The sequence below is a fragment of the Astatotilapia calliptera genome, chromosome 18 (genome assembly GCF_964374335.1).
Source record: "Astatotilapia calliptera chromosome 18, fAstCal68.1, whole genome shotgun sequence".
In the NCBI taxonomy this organism is placed as follows: domain Eukaryota; kingdom Metazoa; phylum Chordata; class Actinopteri; order Cichliformes; family Cichlidae; genus Astatotilapia; species Astatotilapia calliptera.
Genome location: NC_137439.1, coordinates 19168273 through 19189144, shown reverse-complemented (window position 1 = coordinate 19189144; position 20872 = coordinate 19168273). Strand labels below are relative to the sequence as shown.

Genomic DNA, 20872 nt, shown 5'->3' with positions numbered 1-20872 from the left:
ATTTGTTGCAGTGCAGCTTGATTTTTCGAGGTCAGCGCCCGAATAAAACCAGCAGAGACTCTAAAAAAGCACAATTCAATGAATCTATTGTTTTATGAAGGCCAAAGCACTAAAAAGACCTCTGTTATGAAGCTCTGCATAGATGCTATAATTTGTTTCCACATAAAGATGGGATAGTTATCCATTTCTCACATATTCTCTGTGAGAAATCAGTGGAGAGGTTGACTGTGCAGCTGATGTTTCCCTCTCTTTCGGTTGCGGCTGGCCAACCCTCCAGTCACAAAAGAGACGCCACATTTCCGACCAAATTCCACAGATCTGCAGACGTTAATGACATGAGAAAAGACAAACCCACGCGCTGTACTCATACGAGAGCTCATCTATTCCACCTCCCCAAACCTGCAGCTCGACAATTCATTGTGAAAGTCTTTCCAGCATCTCATGACTTCACTATCTTTAATCTCCTGATCAAAGGTAGAGCTCGTGTTGGTTGATGCTCTCTTATGACAAGTGTGGAATTATTCCTACCACTATTGATCAGCATCAAAGGCCCACACATAATTATTCCTGTCTGACAACTGTTTAAGCCCACAAAACTACGTCTGAAAATCAAAAGAGAATTGTGATGCTTTAGCAAAAATGTGAATCATTAAATATTCCACTTGATATGATAGTTCGTACATAGAAATTGCATGTTTTCTTCAGCGTGATGCACAGCCCCTCATTTCTTTGCATTTTGGCGTGATCACCATTATTCTTTCGCACAGCCTAAACTCTCTATATTTGTCCATTTATATCTCTCGTTCAACACTTAATTTTATATGACTGCTTTGTCGTCTACTGTATACACGCTGCTATGACAATACAATTCCCCTTTGGGATTAACATTGTTTCAATAATGTTGAGATCCAGGCCATGAGGAGGCCAATCCATGACTGATAGTGTTCAAATGTGTTTGTTTTTGCTTTTTTTTTAATGCAATCAAAGAACTGGGAATATTTTTACTGCTCTGGCCGTGTGTTTAGGGTCATTGTCATGCTGGAAAATTAAGCTGTTGCTATTGACATGCCTCCCAGATTATGTTGGTGAATCTATAATTTGATGGCATTTTTCTGTGTCCATCATTTACCATGTAATCAGTTTTGACAAGATCCACAGCAGTGAGTGTCTGCTGGCTGTAGACACTAACTGTTGGGAATCTCTCCTCATGATTTGAACTAAAAATGTAAAATTTGCATGAATGGCTCCATAAGACCTGTTGCTATTGATTTTGTCCAGTTCTTGTGTGATTTGATATACCTCAGCCTTTTCTCCATGTTATCCCCCCTTCGTGACAGCCGTCTTTCCGCTGAGACCCGATGAGGCTTCTGATTTTACTGATCATCTGTTTTATAGGGTTTTTTTTTATATACTCCTTTTTTGTTCCTGCACTTTTTAAGGACATGTTGCACACCATGCTGAGATATCCCAAGTTTCCAGCTAACAGCTCTTTGGGAATCACCTTGCTGGTGGGAAAAAATACTACTTTATGGCTGTCAAACTGTGTTATCTTTGGCATTTTCATAGATGCAACTATGAAAATGAGAAAAGCTGGAGATTTGTCCCTCAAAACCAATTTTTTTTAAAAAATAAATGACAAAAAAGTCTGACTCCTTGGAAGTAAAATATAAAGAAATGAGGGAAGGCTCAAGACTTTTGCACAGTACTGTGAGATTTAAAATGTATATACAGTTAAACACCTTAATAGATGTTTAAAATGAGTAGCATTTCCTTGAGCCCTTATAAGTAAATTCAATGAAAAAACAGTAAAAACATTTTAAAGTTGAATGTACAGCCTTCCAGAAATGAGGCAACCTCACCTTGAACCACATTCATACAACTTCTGCCAAATCCTTCTGACCTGAAGAGCACAGTGTGCACTGTGAACACTCCAAGAAATGCGTGGGAAATATACATAAGCTGCATCGTCTCTGTTTTTGTGAGACAGTGTGTTATCCGCAGATAAATCCTTACAACACAGCAGGAAAACACAGCAGGCAAATCTTGCTTCGGCTCTGGTAATGGATTACTTCTTTCATGTCATGTTCTGTGTCTCCAACAAAGAAATAATCCCATTAATGAAAAACCGATTAGAGCCGACCCTGAAGCAGTTCATGCACTGTAACAGAATTTCTCTCGTAATAATTGGCATTTTGTAATTATATTTGCCCTGCATTATTATCCCGGCCCCTCCTCCCCCGCAATAAATCCACAATTAATAGAAATAACAATGCAGAAGTCTAAATAAAATTACCTTCAAACTTCAAAAGATTATTCTCAAACATGACAATGCATCTGTAAACAAAACCGTAATCAAGAGGTATGTAATTACAATGTCTGTCCCACATATGCTGTAATCGGGAAATGTCTCATATTAAATCGCAAATATGTTGGCTTTTGAACATCTGCTGAGTGAGATTGCAGCGCTGCAAACATGAATTAATTAAAATTGCCAGAACGCAAACGCAAGCTATGCGAAGACTAAAGGAGGAGGTGCGCTGAGATGTAGCCAGCTGCGTGCTTTCAAATGGAATCACGCACACAAATACACAACACGCCGTAGGGAGAGGCAGGTGTCAAAAGACTGGATTAAAATGGTTTTCAAGTGTAGCCGTCGAAATGCAGTACATATTAAAAAGTTTCTTGAAGCCGCTGACCTAAAGTTTACTTTCATTCTTGTGTTGTTCAGGCGGCAGGCTGGGAAAATACACAAAACAACCTCACAAACTAACACCCAGCAACAAACAGCAGGTAGATGAAGTTAGTGACTACCTGGTGAACATAATGAGTGCATACCCAGATGTGGCAAGCAGCTGTTGGGAGCGAAAAAAGCTCTATAAATCTTCCGTGGGCAACACTACCTGTAGCACCAAACAGAAGACACAGCTGGCAACTGAATTAGCTGGTGAACCCAACAGAGCACATAGATGCTAAAAAGAAAGATATTTGGATTTCAGTAAAGAAAAAACCCCAAAAACAAGTGAATAATAAACTTGCCTTCACCGGCTGGATAGAAACACAACTGGAAGTAAATGCACATGTTGTTATTATGACTTCAACGTGATAACACTGGAGGTGGAAGTATTTATGGCTTATTTCTACTGTATCCAACAGTCCAAAAAACAACTAAAGAAGATTTAAGAGGAAATCTAGATGCTACAATTCAGTTCACTTCAATTTTATTTATACAGCACCAAATCACAACAACAGTTGCTTCAATGTGCTTTATATTGTAAAGTAAAGACCCTGCAATAATACAAAGAAATGGAGGAAACACCGACAATCATACGATTGACTTGAGCAAGTACTTTGGTGACAGTGGTGACAGAAAAACTCCCAACAGGAAGAAAGTACTAGTAGTACTACTGTACTACTAGTACAGTAGTAGACATGCATACCCTACAGTAGTACAGTAGGGTGCAGACTATTAACATGACAATCTTTAAAGCAAAAATGAACATGTTTAAAGGCTGTTAAATGGTCTCTATAGCTACTTGAATTAAGTACATCCATACTACCTCTATGGGAAATATGAGGGTAAGTAGCAGCTAGATGCTGCTAATCAAATGAAATTGATTAAATGATCAGCAGCAACTCTCAACACAATGCCACAATCTTCCCAGCAGTGGAATTTTCAGCAAATTCACCCCAAAGTCACGCTGTACCAAGCTCAGAGAAACTGCAAAAAACCAAGAGCTAAATCTCAGATTCTAAGGGCCTCAGCTAGCATGTTAAAAGTTAAAGTTTCTGACAGTACAAATAGATAAAGATCGAATGGTTATCTTCGGAAAGGTCAAAGCCTCTTCTCTTTAAAAAGAACATGGCAGACCAGCTTAGGTTTGCAAAAGTGCATCTGAGCAAAACCCCCAGATTTCTGGAACAATGTCCTTTTGACAGATGAGACCAAAGTGCAGATGTCTGGCCATAATGCACAGCACCGTGTACTGCAAAAACCAAACACAGCATATCAGCACAAACACCTCATACTAACTGTCAATTGCAGCCACAGGGCATCTTGCAGTCACTGAGTTGACCACAAGCCTCTCTGTATAGCAAAATGTTGTCAAATCTGAACAGCTGAAGCTTGGCCAGAATTTGGTCATGCAACACAACAAGCACGAGCAGTAAATCTGCAACAAAAGGGCTGATTAAGAAAAAAAACCCAAGGTGCTGCAATGGCCGAATCAAAGTCGAGACCTCAGCCTGATTGAAATGCTGTGGCAGGGCTGTAAGAGAGCTGTGCATAAACTAATACCAGCAAACCTCAGCGAACTGAAACAACCTAATATTGCACAACATTGCAAGAAAATGATAAATTTACAGAAACGTATTGGGGCTAAAGCTCTTTCTTCAAGCTATTGAATCATGGGCTGTGCTTACGTGTCAAGACAATTTTACAGAGGGTGATTAATTTTCTTAAACACGTGTAATATTACATGTTTGGCCACTGTGAGTGACAGCTAGGTGGTATTTTGTTCTGTTCACCATTCGGCTCTTTTCAGACACAGAGCCGGATGATTTTTCTAGTAAGTAGGTTTTGTTTTAGGCTTATTTGCTAGCGGGTGACCACATTTTATGTCTCTAATGGACCTTGCTGAACAAGCTAACTGGGCAACACTTGCATTAGTTAAAACTGTCCTTATGCTACCCTATCAACAGAATATGTCCATGTCTGATTTTTAAAAATCCAAATCGCACTGAAGACAGAATTTCTCAGACATTTTAAAAATAATCCAGAAATCAGGGGACGGCATTACAGTGACTACGTCCATCTTTTCTATTCAGTCTATGCTCTTGGCGCAACAAATCCTCAATGTGAGAAAGAGAAAAAGCTGGACAGACCTCTACAGATTCCTCACCTAAACCCCATGAAACAACACTGGGCTGTTAAAATTAATTCAAATGCAGTCAACATCACAGTCCAACCTCACTAAAGCCCCTGTAGCTCACTGGGACAAAATCCCCATACCCAGCATCTGAAATGTTGTAGAAAACCTTCCTGAAAAGCAGAGACTTTATAATAACATATTAGCTGGCCTGGTTTCGAAATGAGATGTGCACTGAGCCCTTGCAATTCATTCTCAGAATCCATAATTGAGTTCAACTTCAACCACTCGTTAAAGATGAAAGAAATCCGTCTTTGATCTGAACTCTGAAGAAAATTCCAGCATTTGCAACATAAAGGACTCAATATTATTTCAAGCGTTGTTGTATTTTGGTACGACCTTTTTTTTTTTAAGTCATCTTACCCTCATACAGCCAGTCAGTGAGGCCATTGAAGACAACTCCTTCTTTGCCAGTGGACACCAGGCGGATCGCTCGACTCTCTACAGTCGTTCTGTAGTAGATGTTGTTTTCGAATATGAAGACCTGGACAAAAAAAGGTGAAAGAGTAGCCATCATCATTAATATTTCTTGTACTTTTGCATTAAAAAAAAAAAGAAATCTTTAAGCCAAAAATGTAAGAGGTTTTTTTTTTTGTAATAACAACACAACATTATCTTAATCCAAGCTGATACACTCTCAGTCAACACCTGCTTAATGCACGAGTGTTAAAAGAAATCTCCCTCATTATAGTTCACATTGGGTTCCTCTTCAGCTCAGCATGAAACCATTTCTGTTGCTAATCAAGGCGCTGGAATCGGCTTTGGCCCTGCAGGCACACATACATTGCTAAAAACATATGTAGATGCCAGCTGATGACTCCCCCGCCTCCCGCCTTGCTCATTGAGAACTCCGCGCTGTCTGCAGGGGGTCGGCCGGGATTGAGCTAAATTGCTGGTTATACTGCTGATTTAAGCCTCTGGCACCCACAGAGGCATCGCCTGAAGGAATTTAGACGCATCGCTGTCAGATGAGCGTGGGACACTTAAAAACCTCTGTCTATAAACTGTGATTTCACCGCTTCAACAGGTGCCAGTATGAAGCAGATGAACGCAAGACTGTCTGATGTCTATAGTTCAGGTCGTGATGGTGTGACTAGCCTGTCAGCTGTACCCTCTTCAGTGAAATTTAAGCCTCACATCACTCATAAGATGGAGGAAAACAGAAAGACAGAAGTCCTTTTAGCTCTGATCTTTGGATGCTATTGAGCAAATCAAAGTTTTATATTGTGGGATTAACATCTGAGGAAAACAGATCAATGCAGGGCAGTGTAAAAAGGAGGGAAGCTGGCAGTTGGCGAGTGTTACAAAGCAGCCGTGGGACAGGATTCAAAGAGTTACATAAAATAAAATAAAAAACCCTCAGCCAACCAAATGATTAAAAGACATTAAATTTCAGGGTTGAGATTTACTTTCAGAACAAAACTGATACAGTCATAAATAATACTGAATGGACTCTCAGAGCTACAATTGTAGGGCATCCATATCTGGATTCACACTCACTTGCTTGGTGATTTTTAATGTTCAAGGGAATTAGATGAGAGAAAAGAGTGAAAGTGCAAAAAGCCAAAAGATAGCCATTTCAAAAGGGCAGAGATGAAAGCAGCAACATCAAAGCTACCTGAGCAGGGCGAGCAGCATGGTTGCTCATTTGTGTTGTTGCAGTTGCATGCTGGGATGTGTGCTGGTGAGCGAGAAGTTGCGAGACGTCTAATTTTGTCAAATAAAACTTCCACTGGTCATTTTCCCTTAAATCCATCGTCTTATTTGTGTCAATACAATCTCTTTTCCCGCTCTATGTGTGTGTATGAGTGTGTGTGTGTGTGTGCGCGCATTGACCCAGCCTCACTGATTGCACCGTCATGGTGGAGTAATTGCTTGTGGTTTAATGAGGGGAACGTCACAGGATTCATCTCCTGGCTCCTCTCACTGTACATCTGATGCTCGGCTGCACGCAGGCACAGGCACAAACACACACGGCACATTTTTCTGTGCTGATGAAACACTTGATGATAAATTGCTCCACTTCTGATAAACTTAATGGGAAATCATTATATTCACAAACTGTTATGGGAAAAAAAAGAAAACACATCTCCGGGTCACAGAGAGACAAAAGACGAGAGCTCATCTCATTTTTTTTTCCTTTCCTGCACAACCTTGGTAGTTCATTAAATCAAACGCAGAGCTACAGTAACAGCTATGCGAGAGGAACAATCAGATACATTATTACCATATGCAAATTCACCTGCTTTCTTCCCTCGGCAAAAGGCAAACTCTCATCACACACTTGAAATGTTAATATTTTCTCACAGCCATGTATCTGTAATTTAAGCAAATGATACGATAAGAGCAATTACAGCACAAAGGAAAAGCTTTGAAGTAAAAGCCGATGAAACGTGGGGCCGTAACTCGTTTAAGGAACACAATCTAAACAGAAAAATAATTTAAAGTCAACAAGGGAAAAATGGAGTAAGTGAGAGAATGAAACAAAACACCATCAGGTGCTGGATCGATGAAACTTTTAAGCTCAGTAAAAGACGGGCTAGCATTTTTCATACAACAAAACCAAGATTGTGTCAACACAATCTAAATATACAGTTTTGTATAACATAAAAAGGCTAAATGAAGAGCTGTGAGAGCACAGAGCTGTTTAAGAAGTCTCTCAAACAAGTGTTGACAAAACAACATGTCGCCCAGCACAGCACTGTTGCTTGCTAACTTGTTTTTAATAGTTTTTAAACAATAGAAAAGCTCAGTAAGGAATAAGCCATAATGAGCTTCAGCTAAGCAGGTAAATTGCACGACAGATTCAGCGACGTTCCACGTTTTTCTTTCAGGATATATAATGACAATAGGCAGTTGCAGGTAAGCATAATCATTACCAAGAATAAAAAGATACACAAGTTAATGAGGAAACTGTGCCACTAACGATCGAGAACCAGGTTTTTGTTTAGTGTTTTGTGATCCTTTATAAACTTTATAAAGTCGCTTACTGCTGCCATTCCTGGATGGCAGATCACTAAGAATCTACTAGGATCCTTGAAACATGATAACCAACAGTCATCAACCATAAAGAAACTGGATAACCATGCCCCCCTCAGTGATGGCTTTCTGAAAAAAGACAAACTCCAAGTGATGAGTGCAGCTGTGTCACAGAAAATTGCGCATGTCAAGTGCATTATTCCTGCAGTGCTTCAAGTCACTGGAGAAAAATGATGCACAAAAGTATGGATTCTATTTTTGGAGACTCTACATGTTGTAAACAAGTCTATATGACAGTGTGTTCAGTGCATTTTGTATGGTCACGAGATCAAATCAAATATATTTACATACATACATACACATATAGATATATATGTAAAATCCTTTTGGGGAATTAGAGGACTGTAAATGTACATTATATTGCCAAAAGTATTCACTCACCCGTTGAAATCTTTGAAACCAGATGTTCCAAACACTTCCACTTCAAATGGATGGAATGAATTTGAACTGTTACTTGTAGACTGCTTCTACAAGCATTTATAAAGCTATGGAGCTCGGTGAGTCCCAGTGACAAGAACTCTTAATGCTTCAGTATACCAAGACATTTTGGACAATTGTATGCTCCCAGTTTTGTGGGAACAGTTTGGGGATGGCCCCTTCCTGTTCCAACATGGCTGCACACCAGTGTACAATGCAAGGTCATTAAAGACATGGATGTAGAAGAACTTGACTGGCCTGCACAGAGTCCTGACCTCAACCTGACAGAACATCTTTGAGATGAATTAGAGCAGAAACTGCAAGTCAGGCCTTCTTTTCCAACATCAGCGTCTTACCTCATTGCTGTGTTTCTGGAAGAATGGTCAAAAATTCCCATAAACACCTCTAAACCTTGTGGAAAGCTTTCCCAGAAGCGGTGAAGCCGTTATAGCTGCAAAGGGTGGACCGACATCATATTAAACCCTATGGATTAAGAATGGGACGACACTCAAGTTCATGTGAGCGTGCAGCTAGACTTTTGGCAGTATGGTGTATGTTAGATATGGTTTCCTAAAATAGCTGATTTTCCATAAAAAATTATAGAACAGCTAAACAAATCTCTTGCTTCTAAGATCTGAGTCACAGCTCAGAGTTTTCATTATAAAAAAAGTTACAGATTGACCAACAGTATTTGACCTCTACTGAAGTCCATTAAAAACAGACAACTATTTTAATATTTGAGTGTTTCATTGAAAAAATAGTTTTAGTGATTCACAATAGCTGGAACTAATCCAGATACCTTTTTTTTCTCAGTAGAGCTCATTTTAAATCCCTTTGTGTATGGAGAGACACATCTTTTAACTATGCTGAATCCAAGGACTTCTGTTTGAACATCATCATGGAACTATTTCTGTACTCTTCATGTTTTAAAAGGTAAAAGCAGCAAAACATGTTTTTCTTTTGTAAAAAAAAAAAAAAAAAAGGAAAAAAGCAATTTTCTGTCAGTAAACTGAATGGAAATTCCAAATAGTGAGACTAAATTGAAGATTAAGAATTTGTTTCCATAATCATACAGACTGTCTCCAAGCAACGGGATCCTTGTACATGAGCTGCCCCCAAACGTGGCTGACATCACAGACCAACACGTGTGGAAACACGTGCCTGCTGACCTTTGTGACGACACTGGTGCAATGCAACCCTTTGCTCATTGCCGTAACCTTGAGGCTTATCTCCAGTCCTACACCCTCAAACATTTGAAGATGTGCCAGAAAGCCAACATATCCTCACCATGCTGTGGTCTAAAATGAAAACAGGCACATGCACACACATCATTGCTGTGTGTCTACTGCTCCTCTCCCAGCAACCTCATACTGCCCAAGCCAAGGGTTGTGCCACCAAGATGCCATCTGCCACTGTGTCTCTCACCGGCTCGCGAGCTGTCACAAAGCAAAGATCTTCTTGGCTGACATTGATGGAGGTCAAAGCAAAGGACGTTCACCTAAGAGATCTAAATGTGGTCATTACAGAGTGCATAAACCTTATTACCACAAGGTTTGGCTGTGCCACTGTGACAAGCCACTGCTGTGCCTCCTCTGTGAGGGCAGACTGATACTGACAGATCTCTACCTGCGAGCTAGAACTCAGGGAGTGTAATCCCAAGGGTACAGGCTTCTTACCAGCTGCTGGCCTTGGGGCCCCCATCCGGCAAACTGCAGGAAAGCTTCATGCACCTCAGGGGGATTTAAAGGCCACGTTTCCCTGTGAAGACAACACATCATGAGAACATACTTGCTGGTTTGTATACTGCATGCACATCACACGTGTTATATGCCAATATAAATGCACAGTCAGACAAAGAAGTCGTGTGCTTTTCAGCCTTGTTCCCTCACTGTAGGTTTCATCAATCAACCATGTCCTTTTTTTAGCACAAGCTGACTTTGCTTGGCTCGCTACAAATACAGAACAGTAGGGAACTAAGCAGACATAGATGGATGAAAGGCTAAAAAACAGGCCAAAAAGCTTCGCCCCAAACTAAAGTGAATTAAAAAGCATTCCCATAAGATTCTAGAGTACGCAGGTAAATGGCGCTGATGTCAGTGCCAGGCTACATATGGTCAGAGTAAAGACTTGTCGAGGAAGAGGACAGAAAGTTTGTACTTACTGTGTCACGAGACTGTAAATGATGTACTTCGCCTCATAGGAGTGTTGGTATTTCTGTGGAAGAAAACAAAGTTGCGATCAGGAAAGGACAAAGTCTGAGAAAACAAAATATTTCAGCTAGATTTCTCACCGGTTTTACTTCAAAGGCAAACAGCACATGTTGCATGTCTGGAGACACTTGGTACTTGGCAGCTCTGGATCTATCCTGGATGGGATACAGACAAAAATACAGACACACTCACATCAGGAACACACTCAGTACAGCAGCAGCAGCAGATAGTAAAAGTTACTGTTCTTGGAGAAAATGTACTCACAAACAGCTGGTTTGGAACGACAACCCTTTGCTCCAAGGTGTCAATGTTAAGCTGGACAACATCCCCTTCCGCTGTACGATACAGCAGCTCATTGTCTTTGAATGAAAAACAAACACCAGAGGGTGAGATGATATTTCATACAGTTCCTGTTCCCAGATACAGACAACGAAAGTGCAGCAAGTATGGTTTTCCTGTTGTGTAATAATTACTGCGACAGGTCCCACCACAAGGGCAGTTCTCAGTATATACACTACAGGGGCAAAAGTATAAATCCACACCTTTAATCCAGTGTTAATTTTCCAAAGGGCTAGCCCCCTTGGGAAAAACTGGAAAACTGGGACTGTTGTGGAGGGTCCACGTCATCTCAGTCTTTGTATTCCGGTGTTTTCAGTCCTCTTGCCACAGGTGTATACGATCAAATATCTAGCCATGAAGCCTGCCTTTACAAACATCTGTGAAAGAATGGCTCTTTCTGAATTCAAGTGTCGTACTGTAATAGAAGGGCCACCGTTTGTGAAATTTCTTCCATCCTAGAGACTTCTCAATCAGCTGTAATTGGTATTATTGCAAAGCAGCATTAACATCAGCACAAAAACTGCATGCTGGGAGCTTCATGCCATTGGTTTCCATGGTTAAGCAGCTCCAGTAGGTGTAATATTTAGGTAGCCTGGTAGTACATGACTACCTGTAGACAGAAGTTGTCAACACAATAACAGTTTAAATAAAAGCATGGGTTTAGTATGACTACTAATTAGAAATAATGTAGTAATGACCACCTACACCACTCCACTTTAGTATCCAGTTTAACCTACAATTTGCCAAATGTTTTAAAATTTTTCTTGGATGATTTTTTGAGCACTTTGGGAACATAGAGGTGAAGCACAAAGACTGAAACTCAACATCATTACTGTTTAAGTTGATATGACAACATTACTCATCATTTATTTATGCATCCAACAGTTACAGAGCAATATAAATAACTTGGGGTTCATGGGAATATCTCTTTTTAGCCATCAAAGACTCAACCAAGTTCACCAGCTAGTTGCTTGTATAAATTATGGTTCCGGGCAGGTTATGTACAGCTAAGTGTTTTTAATGAAGCCAGTTGTAATTTAAAGCAGCAGTAAGCTGCCAAACAGGCCTTTCATCTGTTTTATATGAAAACTACAAGGTTTATCTTATGATCTAATAGTAATGAATTACGTATCTCCCGCTGGTCAGTGTTAGAAAGGCTCTGAGTATTCAATGTGCCAGCGACCTTAGCTTAGCACTGAGATTCATGTCTTCTTTCCTCTAAAGGGAAGTGTCTGCTGTACTAACTGTATTTTCTTCATCAGCCTGAATATTACAATTCACAGACTTGCATATCAATATCCTAAAGCTGATAATATCTGATTATAAAGATATAATAATAATAAAAAAAATTGTTACAATGAAAGCGGCTCTGCTCAGGCTGAAACAGGTAAGCAAAATACATTTTGTTACCATCTGTTTGTGTCACTCAAAAGCACTTGTCTCACATCCCATCATTGACAATTTTCAGGAACTACAGATGCATATAAAATGTGTCATTTTCAGCCAAATTTAATTAATTAATTTTATGAGAAACATTTCAGCTGGAAGTCATAAAGTTTGTTTTTACTATGATAAAACCCTGATTTACAAAAACATAATTTGAAATATTAACGACTAATAAAGGCGCCACTATTTCAGTTATCTGCTACATCAGGCAAAGCCGTCATTGCTTTGTGTACTTCACTCATATGTATGACCTGTGATATGAATTTTAATTAATTGAAAAGTTTTATTTTAAAAGGTTCATGTAAAGTATTTGATTTTATTCATTACTAAAAAAAACAACAACACAAAACTGTCTTTTATCCTGTCTTCCTTCTCTCACCCCAACCGGTCACAGCAGATGGCCCCACCCCTCCCTGAGCCTGCTGGAGGTTTCTTCCTGTTAAAAGGAAGTTTTTCCTTCCCACTGTCGCCAAAGTGCTTGCTCATAGGGGGTCATATGATTGTTGGGTTTTTCTCTGTACGTATTATTGTAGGGTCTGCTTGCAATATAAAGCACCTAGAGGCGACTGTTGTTGCGATTTGGTGCTGTATAAATAAAATTGAATTGAATTGAATAGACTATCTTGCAAAGAAAGACCTCAAAATACAACCTTAGTGCAATAAAAATCAGTTCATCTGTGACTACAGCAACAAAAGTAATTATACAGTTCCAATTAAAGCTAACTGCATGGACATATTTATGGAAGCCTGAGAAAGCCACTGCTTTCTCACGCCACCTGGTAAGGACTCACCTGAACAAAGCAGAGCAAACTAGAGGACTGACCTTAAGCTGAAACATTGCTGTAGCAGTGGTTAGGAGGGACTGTGAAAGGCTTTTCTTTTCAGAGCAGGCCCCTCCATTTTATAAGGACTTAGAGGTCACGATGACCCAGCAGTCTCTAACAAGAGTCTCTCAAAATCTGTGCCTAGGATGCTCTCTCCTATCTAATATTAGAAACTCAGACAGTGATCTTGCCTAAATAACATTTCCACTCCTTCTAGACTAAAGGTGAAGGAGTTCTGTTAGCCTTTTCTGGATGATTGAGTAGATGTGGACAAATTGTAGGAGTGTAGAATGAATGCACCCTGTTGGGAAGTGACCTTCAAACTGTGTTGCAGTGTGTCATATCAACCTTTGTGGATATTTTTGCTCTCCCTTGTTTCTGCTGAGGTATGGGAGGAGCCGGATTGCCAAAAGGATTTGGGCAAAATGCATAATTTTGCAGTTTATGCAAGTTTGCATTGAGACAGGTTTCTGTGACAACAAGACAAGAAGGACGTCGCGTGAAGCTGTCCTCTCGTCAAGAGTGAAGTGTTTTTCATGTTTGTCACACATCATGAAAAGGAAAAGAAAAACATTATTAGTGGCTCTAATGCTGATGACACGGCAAAGACCAGTGACCTGTGTTACCGATCACAAAACACTGATGAAGGAGGTATTTTCAAACATGAAAACATGCTGCCTAACACACACACAAAGTTTTTAAAGAAGACAAGAACTGAAAACACGGGCAGGGATGCTCGCTGAATGAAAACCACTGGAAAATCTTTGGATTATTTTAAAAGTGGAAGGTAGAGCAACAAAACCCCCGCAGCAAAGAACAGATAAAAGAAAAACATCTGCGAGAAAGAGGAGAACATTTCTCCTCAGTCTGGCATCATCTTTGCCCAAGAAGATTGAGTCCATCATCAAATATAAAGACGGGCATGCAAAATATAAAAGGATGGGAGTCTGCTGAGGAGGGATGTACTAATTTTTTGTTGTTGCTGCTGTTGGTTGCGAAAGGGCTCTGTTTAAAGTTGCCTTCACTCTTCTAGGGCTTTCTTGGGTAAAACTGGATTAAATGGATTGAATTTAATGAGGATGGAGTGAGTTTTGTTATATACCGTATGCTCTGTTCTCTGTGTGTATTTCAAAGATACGAGCGCTTCAGACAGACAGTGGGAGCTCTTTGTTTTAGAGATCAATCCGAAGGTCGAATACTTTGCCTTTGAATCGGAGTCTGTGAGAAACTCATAGGTGAGTCCAAAGACTACCGATGCGAGCGGTGATCAAAGAGCAGTGGGGATCAATTACGCACTGCTGTGAATGTAGCCCACAAAATATTGATGAGGACTGCTCAAGTGTGAGCTTGTCCCATCGGGTATCTTATCAGAAGGTCATTAGCGCCAAATGGGGGTTGATTGCATTAATGTAGCTGACAAGATGCAATGTCACATAATTGATTCCTGGAGTTTTGTCAGGTGCCGAGGACGTTTTCATCAGGGCTGTGAGCGAAGGGCACAGAAACACGCAAACTTAACTAATTATATGTTAATAAGCCTGTAATGTAAGTAATCAGTCGAACAATCTGCACAGTGGAACAAAAGGACAGATGTAAGGTCGTTTTGTGCTTGTGCGCTACATGAAAAGTAACAGCTGCATTTAAAAGTACGCATGCGAGTCTTCAGGTGTTTTCATGCAGTGTGTGTCAAGCTAATAACCGCAGTACGACTTTTACGAAGAGGTTGAACGCAGCACTTTCACTTCTCAAAGAAGATCTGAACATTGTTTCCTAATCAAGGCAGCCTTTCTGTATGACTGTAAGAACCATAAAGCAGAACTCAGATTTGCAAAAATTTCAGAAAATATAAATGTTTTATGACTCATCTTCTAGATTTGATTTTATGTCTGACCAAATATGCTTTTTCTCCCCCCTAATCAATCGCCTTCTTCTCATCTCTCGGCAAACAGAAATTTGAAAAAGTAGTGGATACAGAGAGGGGAGCACAAAAACAAACTACAAGCAATTTATTTTTTTTGTTTTAGACTTAGACTGTGTGTTTTTCATTGAGATACTTGATGAGTTAAAAGTTTATTGAAATCTGAATCAGAACTTTATTTTGAAGGTCCCAAACCTCCACCAAGGCAGCGCCTTCTCTGTGCAGTATTTACTTTTATGCGAACAGTATTGCATCAGCATTCATTTTGCTTTATTTACTTTATTCATTTTTACTTTACATAAGTTTGTTGAGCAACAAAAACAAGTGTGACGTAATATGCCGTTATGTAAAGTTATTCATATTTAATGTACACTACAACCATTGTAGCCCCTACAGCAGGAACGTCAAACTAATTTTACATCATCCCACTTTTATTTTAAGTGGGTTGGATCAGTGAGGCTACATGACAAATGTGTAAAATTACAGAAACCATTCTAGCAGTTCATTGCCCAGACTATCCTGTAATTATAAAATATAGTTTTTGTTAATTCACAGAAAAATCTGGGGTGTTTTTTTTGTTTCGTTTTTTAAAAACAGAAATTTCTAAAAGAAAAAAACAGGAACTTTTCTGTCATTTAATTGTGGATCTATCACTTAATTAGTTTGGTTTAATATGAATGGAAAACACTCAACATTTTCCAAATGTCCAGTGGACCAGATTGTAGTGATTGCCAGATTGTTTCTTGCCCCCAGGCCTTATGTTTGACACCCCTGCCCTACCCAAGTATCCACTCAGTGTCATAATGTAGCGCTTTAAATATTTAACACCCTGCTGAATGAAACTGAGAATGAAGTTCAGAGGGAAAAACGATTTGGATGAGCTATTAAAATCAGAGACATTTGTACTGGGTAAGCTAAAGCCAGAAGACAAAAGGGTAGAAAACACTGCTTTAATGTTTAACTTTGTTGTGCTTTTAAAAACTTCTTATACTATTCACTCTGTATGATATGAATCTTAAAAAGAAGTAACTACTGGTAACTTCTGTGGTCTGTGGCAACACTTGCCATTTGTTTTGCTGTTGTTTACTGGGAGGGCATCATCAGTGCCACACATGCCAGCAGGATCAACAAGACTGGAATCATTATTGCCATCACTGGAGGCACTGAGTCAGTGAGAGACAGGGGGTCACTGAACATGGAAAACCCATCGCACCCACTCCATTGCACACTACAGAGGAAGCAGGGCTGACATGAAGAACACCTCAGGAAAAATCATTCCTCTGTAAAAAAAAAAAAAAGTACAACAGCTCTCTTTTATTTGTGACAGGTGAACACGCCTGTCAGGACATAAAGACATCTCTGTATCAAACCTTCTTGCTGCTGTTTCTTATATTTATACTGTTCGTGTTATTTATTACAGGAGGCAGAACTGCAGGTGGCACAGTTGAAGGGGGACGAGATTAGAAATGAGTACATCAGAGGGACAACTCAGGTCGTGCAGTTTGGAGACAAAGTTAGAGAAGCAAGGCTGAGATGGTTTGGACATGTGCAGAGGAGGGATGGTGGATATATTAGACACAGTATGATGAATATGGAGCTGCCAGGCAGGAGGAAAAGAGGAAAACCTCAAAGAGTCATGGATGTGGTGAAGGAGGACATGCAGAGGGTTGGTGTGGGTGTGACAGAGGATGGTCGGGATAGAAGAGATGGAGGCAGAAGATTCTATCTATCTATCTATCTATCTATCTATCTATCTATTAGGGGTGCAACGATATTCGTATCGATATTGAACCGTTCGATACAGTGCTTTCGGTTCGGTACGCATATGTATCGAACAATACAACATTTGTAATTTATTTTATCAATTTTCCTTCTGACGATGCTGTCTGTGTTGAGCGCTCAGTGAATCTGTGTTCGACTACTCCGCCTAGGCTGCACTGTCCAGCGCAGATCCACTGAGCGCTCAACACAGACAGCATAGTCAGAAGGAAGAGCGCAGGGCAAGCTAGCGAGACAGAAGTTAAGCTCTCCTTGCAACAGGCAAATTGAACCTCATTCAGATCTGGCATTTGGAATTATTTTGGTTTTCATGTGACGTATGACCCTGAAGGTAAGCGCGTCATGGACTAAAGTAAAACAGTATGTTGGATGTGCCATGCAATGCTCAATTACATTGATGTGAACTAGTGTGTTAGCGCAGTTAGCTCGTTAACGTGTTGGCCGTCTAGCCCCATGCACGGGGCGATCGGCGGTAGCTCGTTAACGGAGATTTGCCGTGTTGTGGCGTTAAGGTCATTTCAACGAGATTAACCTGAAAGCACTAGTGGGAACACAACGAATATGACTGCACATTTACGCCGACATCATCCTAGTGCAAAGACAAGTGGAAGCAGACAAAAAAAAGCAAGCATGCTACTAACTTTAGCCGAGTCATTTAGACAGCTGTTAGCACATGATTCTCCTTATGCTGCTGAGAATATAGCCCGAATATAGCTCGTTGAAGCGGATAGTATAGCTTTTATTTTGGAAAGAGCCATTTCTCTGTAATAAACTCTCTTTTCCAAAGATGAGTGATTCCTCAATCAGATACAGGGCTCGCAATATCGCTAGCCCGACGTCCCGAAGCTAGCGATTTTTTCAGTCGGGCTACCAAAATCTATCTCTGCCCTGCCCGTCGGGCTATTGTAGGAAAAATATATGTCAATGCTTTTGCATTCTTTCAGAAATGTAGCTGGGTAATTATGTCATTGGCATCGGTGAACCACTGTCAATATGTGACATATTGAAGTCGCGTTTGAATTTGCGCTTGTTTTTTTGCTTTCACTTTGCAATCGTGCGAACTGTGTATAGAGAGCGACAGCACTGATCTGTGAGTGATGATAATTTGTGCACCAATTCCTCTGACATCGTCTTATTAATCGTTAGCTTACTATGCAAACATGACAAGTGAAATCTCCTGCAGCTTAAACATGTGAGAGGTTGATCGCGCAGAGAATCGCTGAGCTTATGTGAGTCCGTGTGTAAAAGCATTTCAGTTCTGCTGAGCCAAATAAGACAGGTCAGGGTGAAGAAGTGACAGCCAAAGAAAAGCTTACCACAAAACGGGGAAGTTATGACAAATCAGACTATAAGGCAAAAAGAAAGTGCAGCTTTATGGTTTCATGGACAAAAGAATTTCTGTGGCTGCAATATGACGAGCTAAATAACCAGGGCTGCACATAAGTGGTCCGCAGGTGCGCATTCGCTGTCAAAATAAAAAACACGCACAAGGGTTAGGGTTAAATTTAAAAACTGTACTTTTGAGTTAAAATATATATTTATAATTTTAATAAATGACAAATTAAAAATGCATGAACATTTTTTTGTATCGAAAAAATATCGAACCGTGACACCAAAGTATCGAACCGAACCTAACCGTGAATTTTGTGTATCGTTGCACCCCTACTATCTATCTATCTATCTATCTATCTATCTATCTATCTATCTATCTATCTATCTATCTATCTATCTATCTATCATGATGCAATGTTATTATAAAGTTACCATCACAGGAACAAAGTAGTGCTGATTCAAGAACATAAAGCACTTCTCCTGCTGAACACCAGGGGGCACAGACTTAGCTTTTATGAGCTCAGGTAGCAGCTTCCTATTCTCTACCTTATTAAGGCAAAAGAGGACACAGGGACGCTGATTAAGTGTGCATCTTTTCACTTTGACTGGCACACAGCATGCTCAGTTTGTATTGCATGGCTTAAAGGCTGACTCCAAGGATGTAACGTGTGTTTAAGGTGAATAATCAGAGTTATTGTTTGTTGAACTAATTGTAATGTTTATTTGAGGTAGTGTGGAACTCCATTAGCTTTAGAAACAAGCAGGTTTAAAAATATTTCATATTTTATTTGCTCAGTTATATCAGTTTATTTGTGCTGTTGCACCTCGCTCAGCAACTTACTCAAAACCGATCCCTCATTTGTATCTTATCCTTATAAGATACAAATGATGTCCTTACAGGACAGTTCAATAAATGCAAAACTTTAGATATAGGAACACTGCACTCGTTAGCATCAGATATTTTGCACCATTTCTTTCTTTTTCCTTCATTTTGCTTTTCTTTGTTCTTTATGAATCATTTCTATGCCTCCCTTTATTGCTGGGTGTCTGGCTTTGGGCTTGCTCTAGCACGTTGGCTGTGTGTGACTTGACTATCTATTTTTCTTTTATGAGAAAATATAATCACTCTATTGTACTATACTGTATGGACAAACCAAGAAAATATGTTACCAATCAAAGTTTTTACAACATCTGAATAAATAGAGTTTTATTTTCTCTCTAGAAATCTTCAAATCCTAAATGAAAACTGTTTTTCTTCTCATCCAGCAGCCAAACTGATTTCATGATTTGAATTCTTTCTGCAATGAATATAAATCAGTGGTTTTGAAAAGGTCAGCACAAAAATGTGGTGTATCATTTGCAGGCTTTTTTTCTTTCACCCCTGCATTAATTTCATCCCAAACCAGCTTGAGCTGGACTTTCCATGTAATGAAGGTGTTTTGCTGCAGGATGAACCCTCGGGCTTCCTGCGTTACTCAGCTTTTCCCCATAATTTCAATGCCAATATAAACTTCTTCCTTCTGCACCACTATAGTCCTAATGATGTATCAGCGGGTTTAGTAACACAGGGTGTTCCAACACCTTTTGTAAGTGAGTGTTTTGTAAGTATTCAACAAAATGTTTGGACACTTTTGCAACAACTTTTCAAGGCTTCCTCTAACTCCAATGCTGCAGGAAATATGTTAGTTATCCAACTTGTTAATCGCTGGAAGAAGGCCGGACTTCTTTTAGAATTTATACGATGATACCCACATTTTTATTTTTTTATTTATTTTTTAAACCTTGAACAGTTTACAGTTATCGAATGCAGTTGAACTGCCTGAACTTGAATAATAGGTGGAAAAACCGGGCTGCTGCATGTACGTGTACGCCTGATTTTGATGCCGATGTTATGTTCTGTGTGACGGCTGTCATAAAGCGTCTGGATATGTTCTGTGTTTTGACACGAGAGACGGATTTTAAACGTCAAACACACGTTCGCTCACTCACCGCTCAGCCATTTAGCGTCCGGGTCATGGATGTGAAGGTCTGCACCAAAAATATCTTCTACGGTTACTTTCTTCTTAAGGGCCAGGCTGTCATCTTCACCTGTCAAGAGCATTTCACAAAAGGATAAACATGCATAAATTGAACATGACACACAGAAGCCCACATATTTACGGTCATAAATTATTTTGCGGTATAGCTGTCTTTCAGTCTTGCCAGATTTTTTTTATTTTATTATTTATAGCAAACACTGAAGGAAATATTTTGACTTTTTTATCAACACGTTTGTTTTACTGTACATTCCTCTTCTGTCTCTGGAGGTGATGGAATCCAGCAACTACTCCCCTGCTACAGGAGGGTCAATTTAGCACAAAGAGCAAACATTAAAGAGCCTCTGGTATTGCTCTGTTGGTCTAAGAGCATCAGTTCCCATCTTCCTGCTGAGTTTCTCAGCAGCTGCCTGGCGACTCAAAACCCAAAATGAGATCTGAAGCCGACAGCTGAACTGCAGGTGGAGCAGACAACAGGGGGGCAACAAGCGAGTGAGTCTGGATGTGAGGAAGGAAAAATGGTGAACATTTGAACCCTTTTGGCATCTTATAGAACACCTTTACTTAGAAAAGCACCGTTAAGACAGGAGTTGTCACGACGGCTGAC

At 39.9% G+C, this 20872-nt stretch overlaps 1 protein-coding gene across 3 annotated transcripts in view; it reads right to left on the bottom strand.

The window, feature by feature from the left end:
• The window catches only part of LOC113009997 (A-type potassium channel modulatory protein DPP6-like), a 96739-nt gene that overhangs the window by 11107 nt on the left and 64760 nt on the right, over positions 1-20872 (bottom strand). For all 3 annotated transcript variants that reach the window (XM_026148743.2, XM_026148741.2, XM_026148742.2), the window contains exons 3-8: positions 20219-20317; positions 10856-10950; positions 10672-10746; positions 10543-10595; positions 10058-10139; positions 5289-5409 (exon numbers count right to left, since the gene is read on the bottom strand). In XM_026148743.2, coding sequence (XP_026004528.2) covers positions 5289-5409; positions 10058-10139; positions 10543-10595; positions 10672-10746; positions 10856-10950; positions 20219-20317 — 525 coding nt within the window. The remainder of the gene's footprint in view (positions 1-5288; positions 5410-10057; positions 10140-10542; positions 10596-10671; positions 10747-10855; positions 10951-20218; positions 20318-20872) is intronic.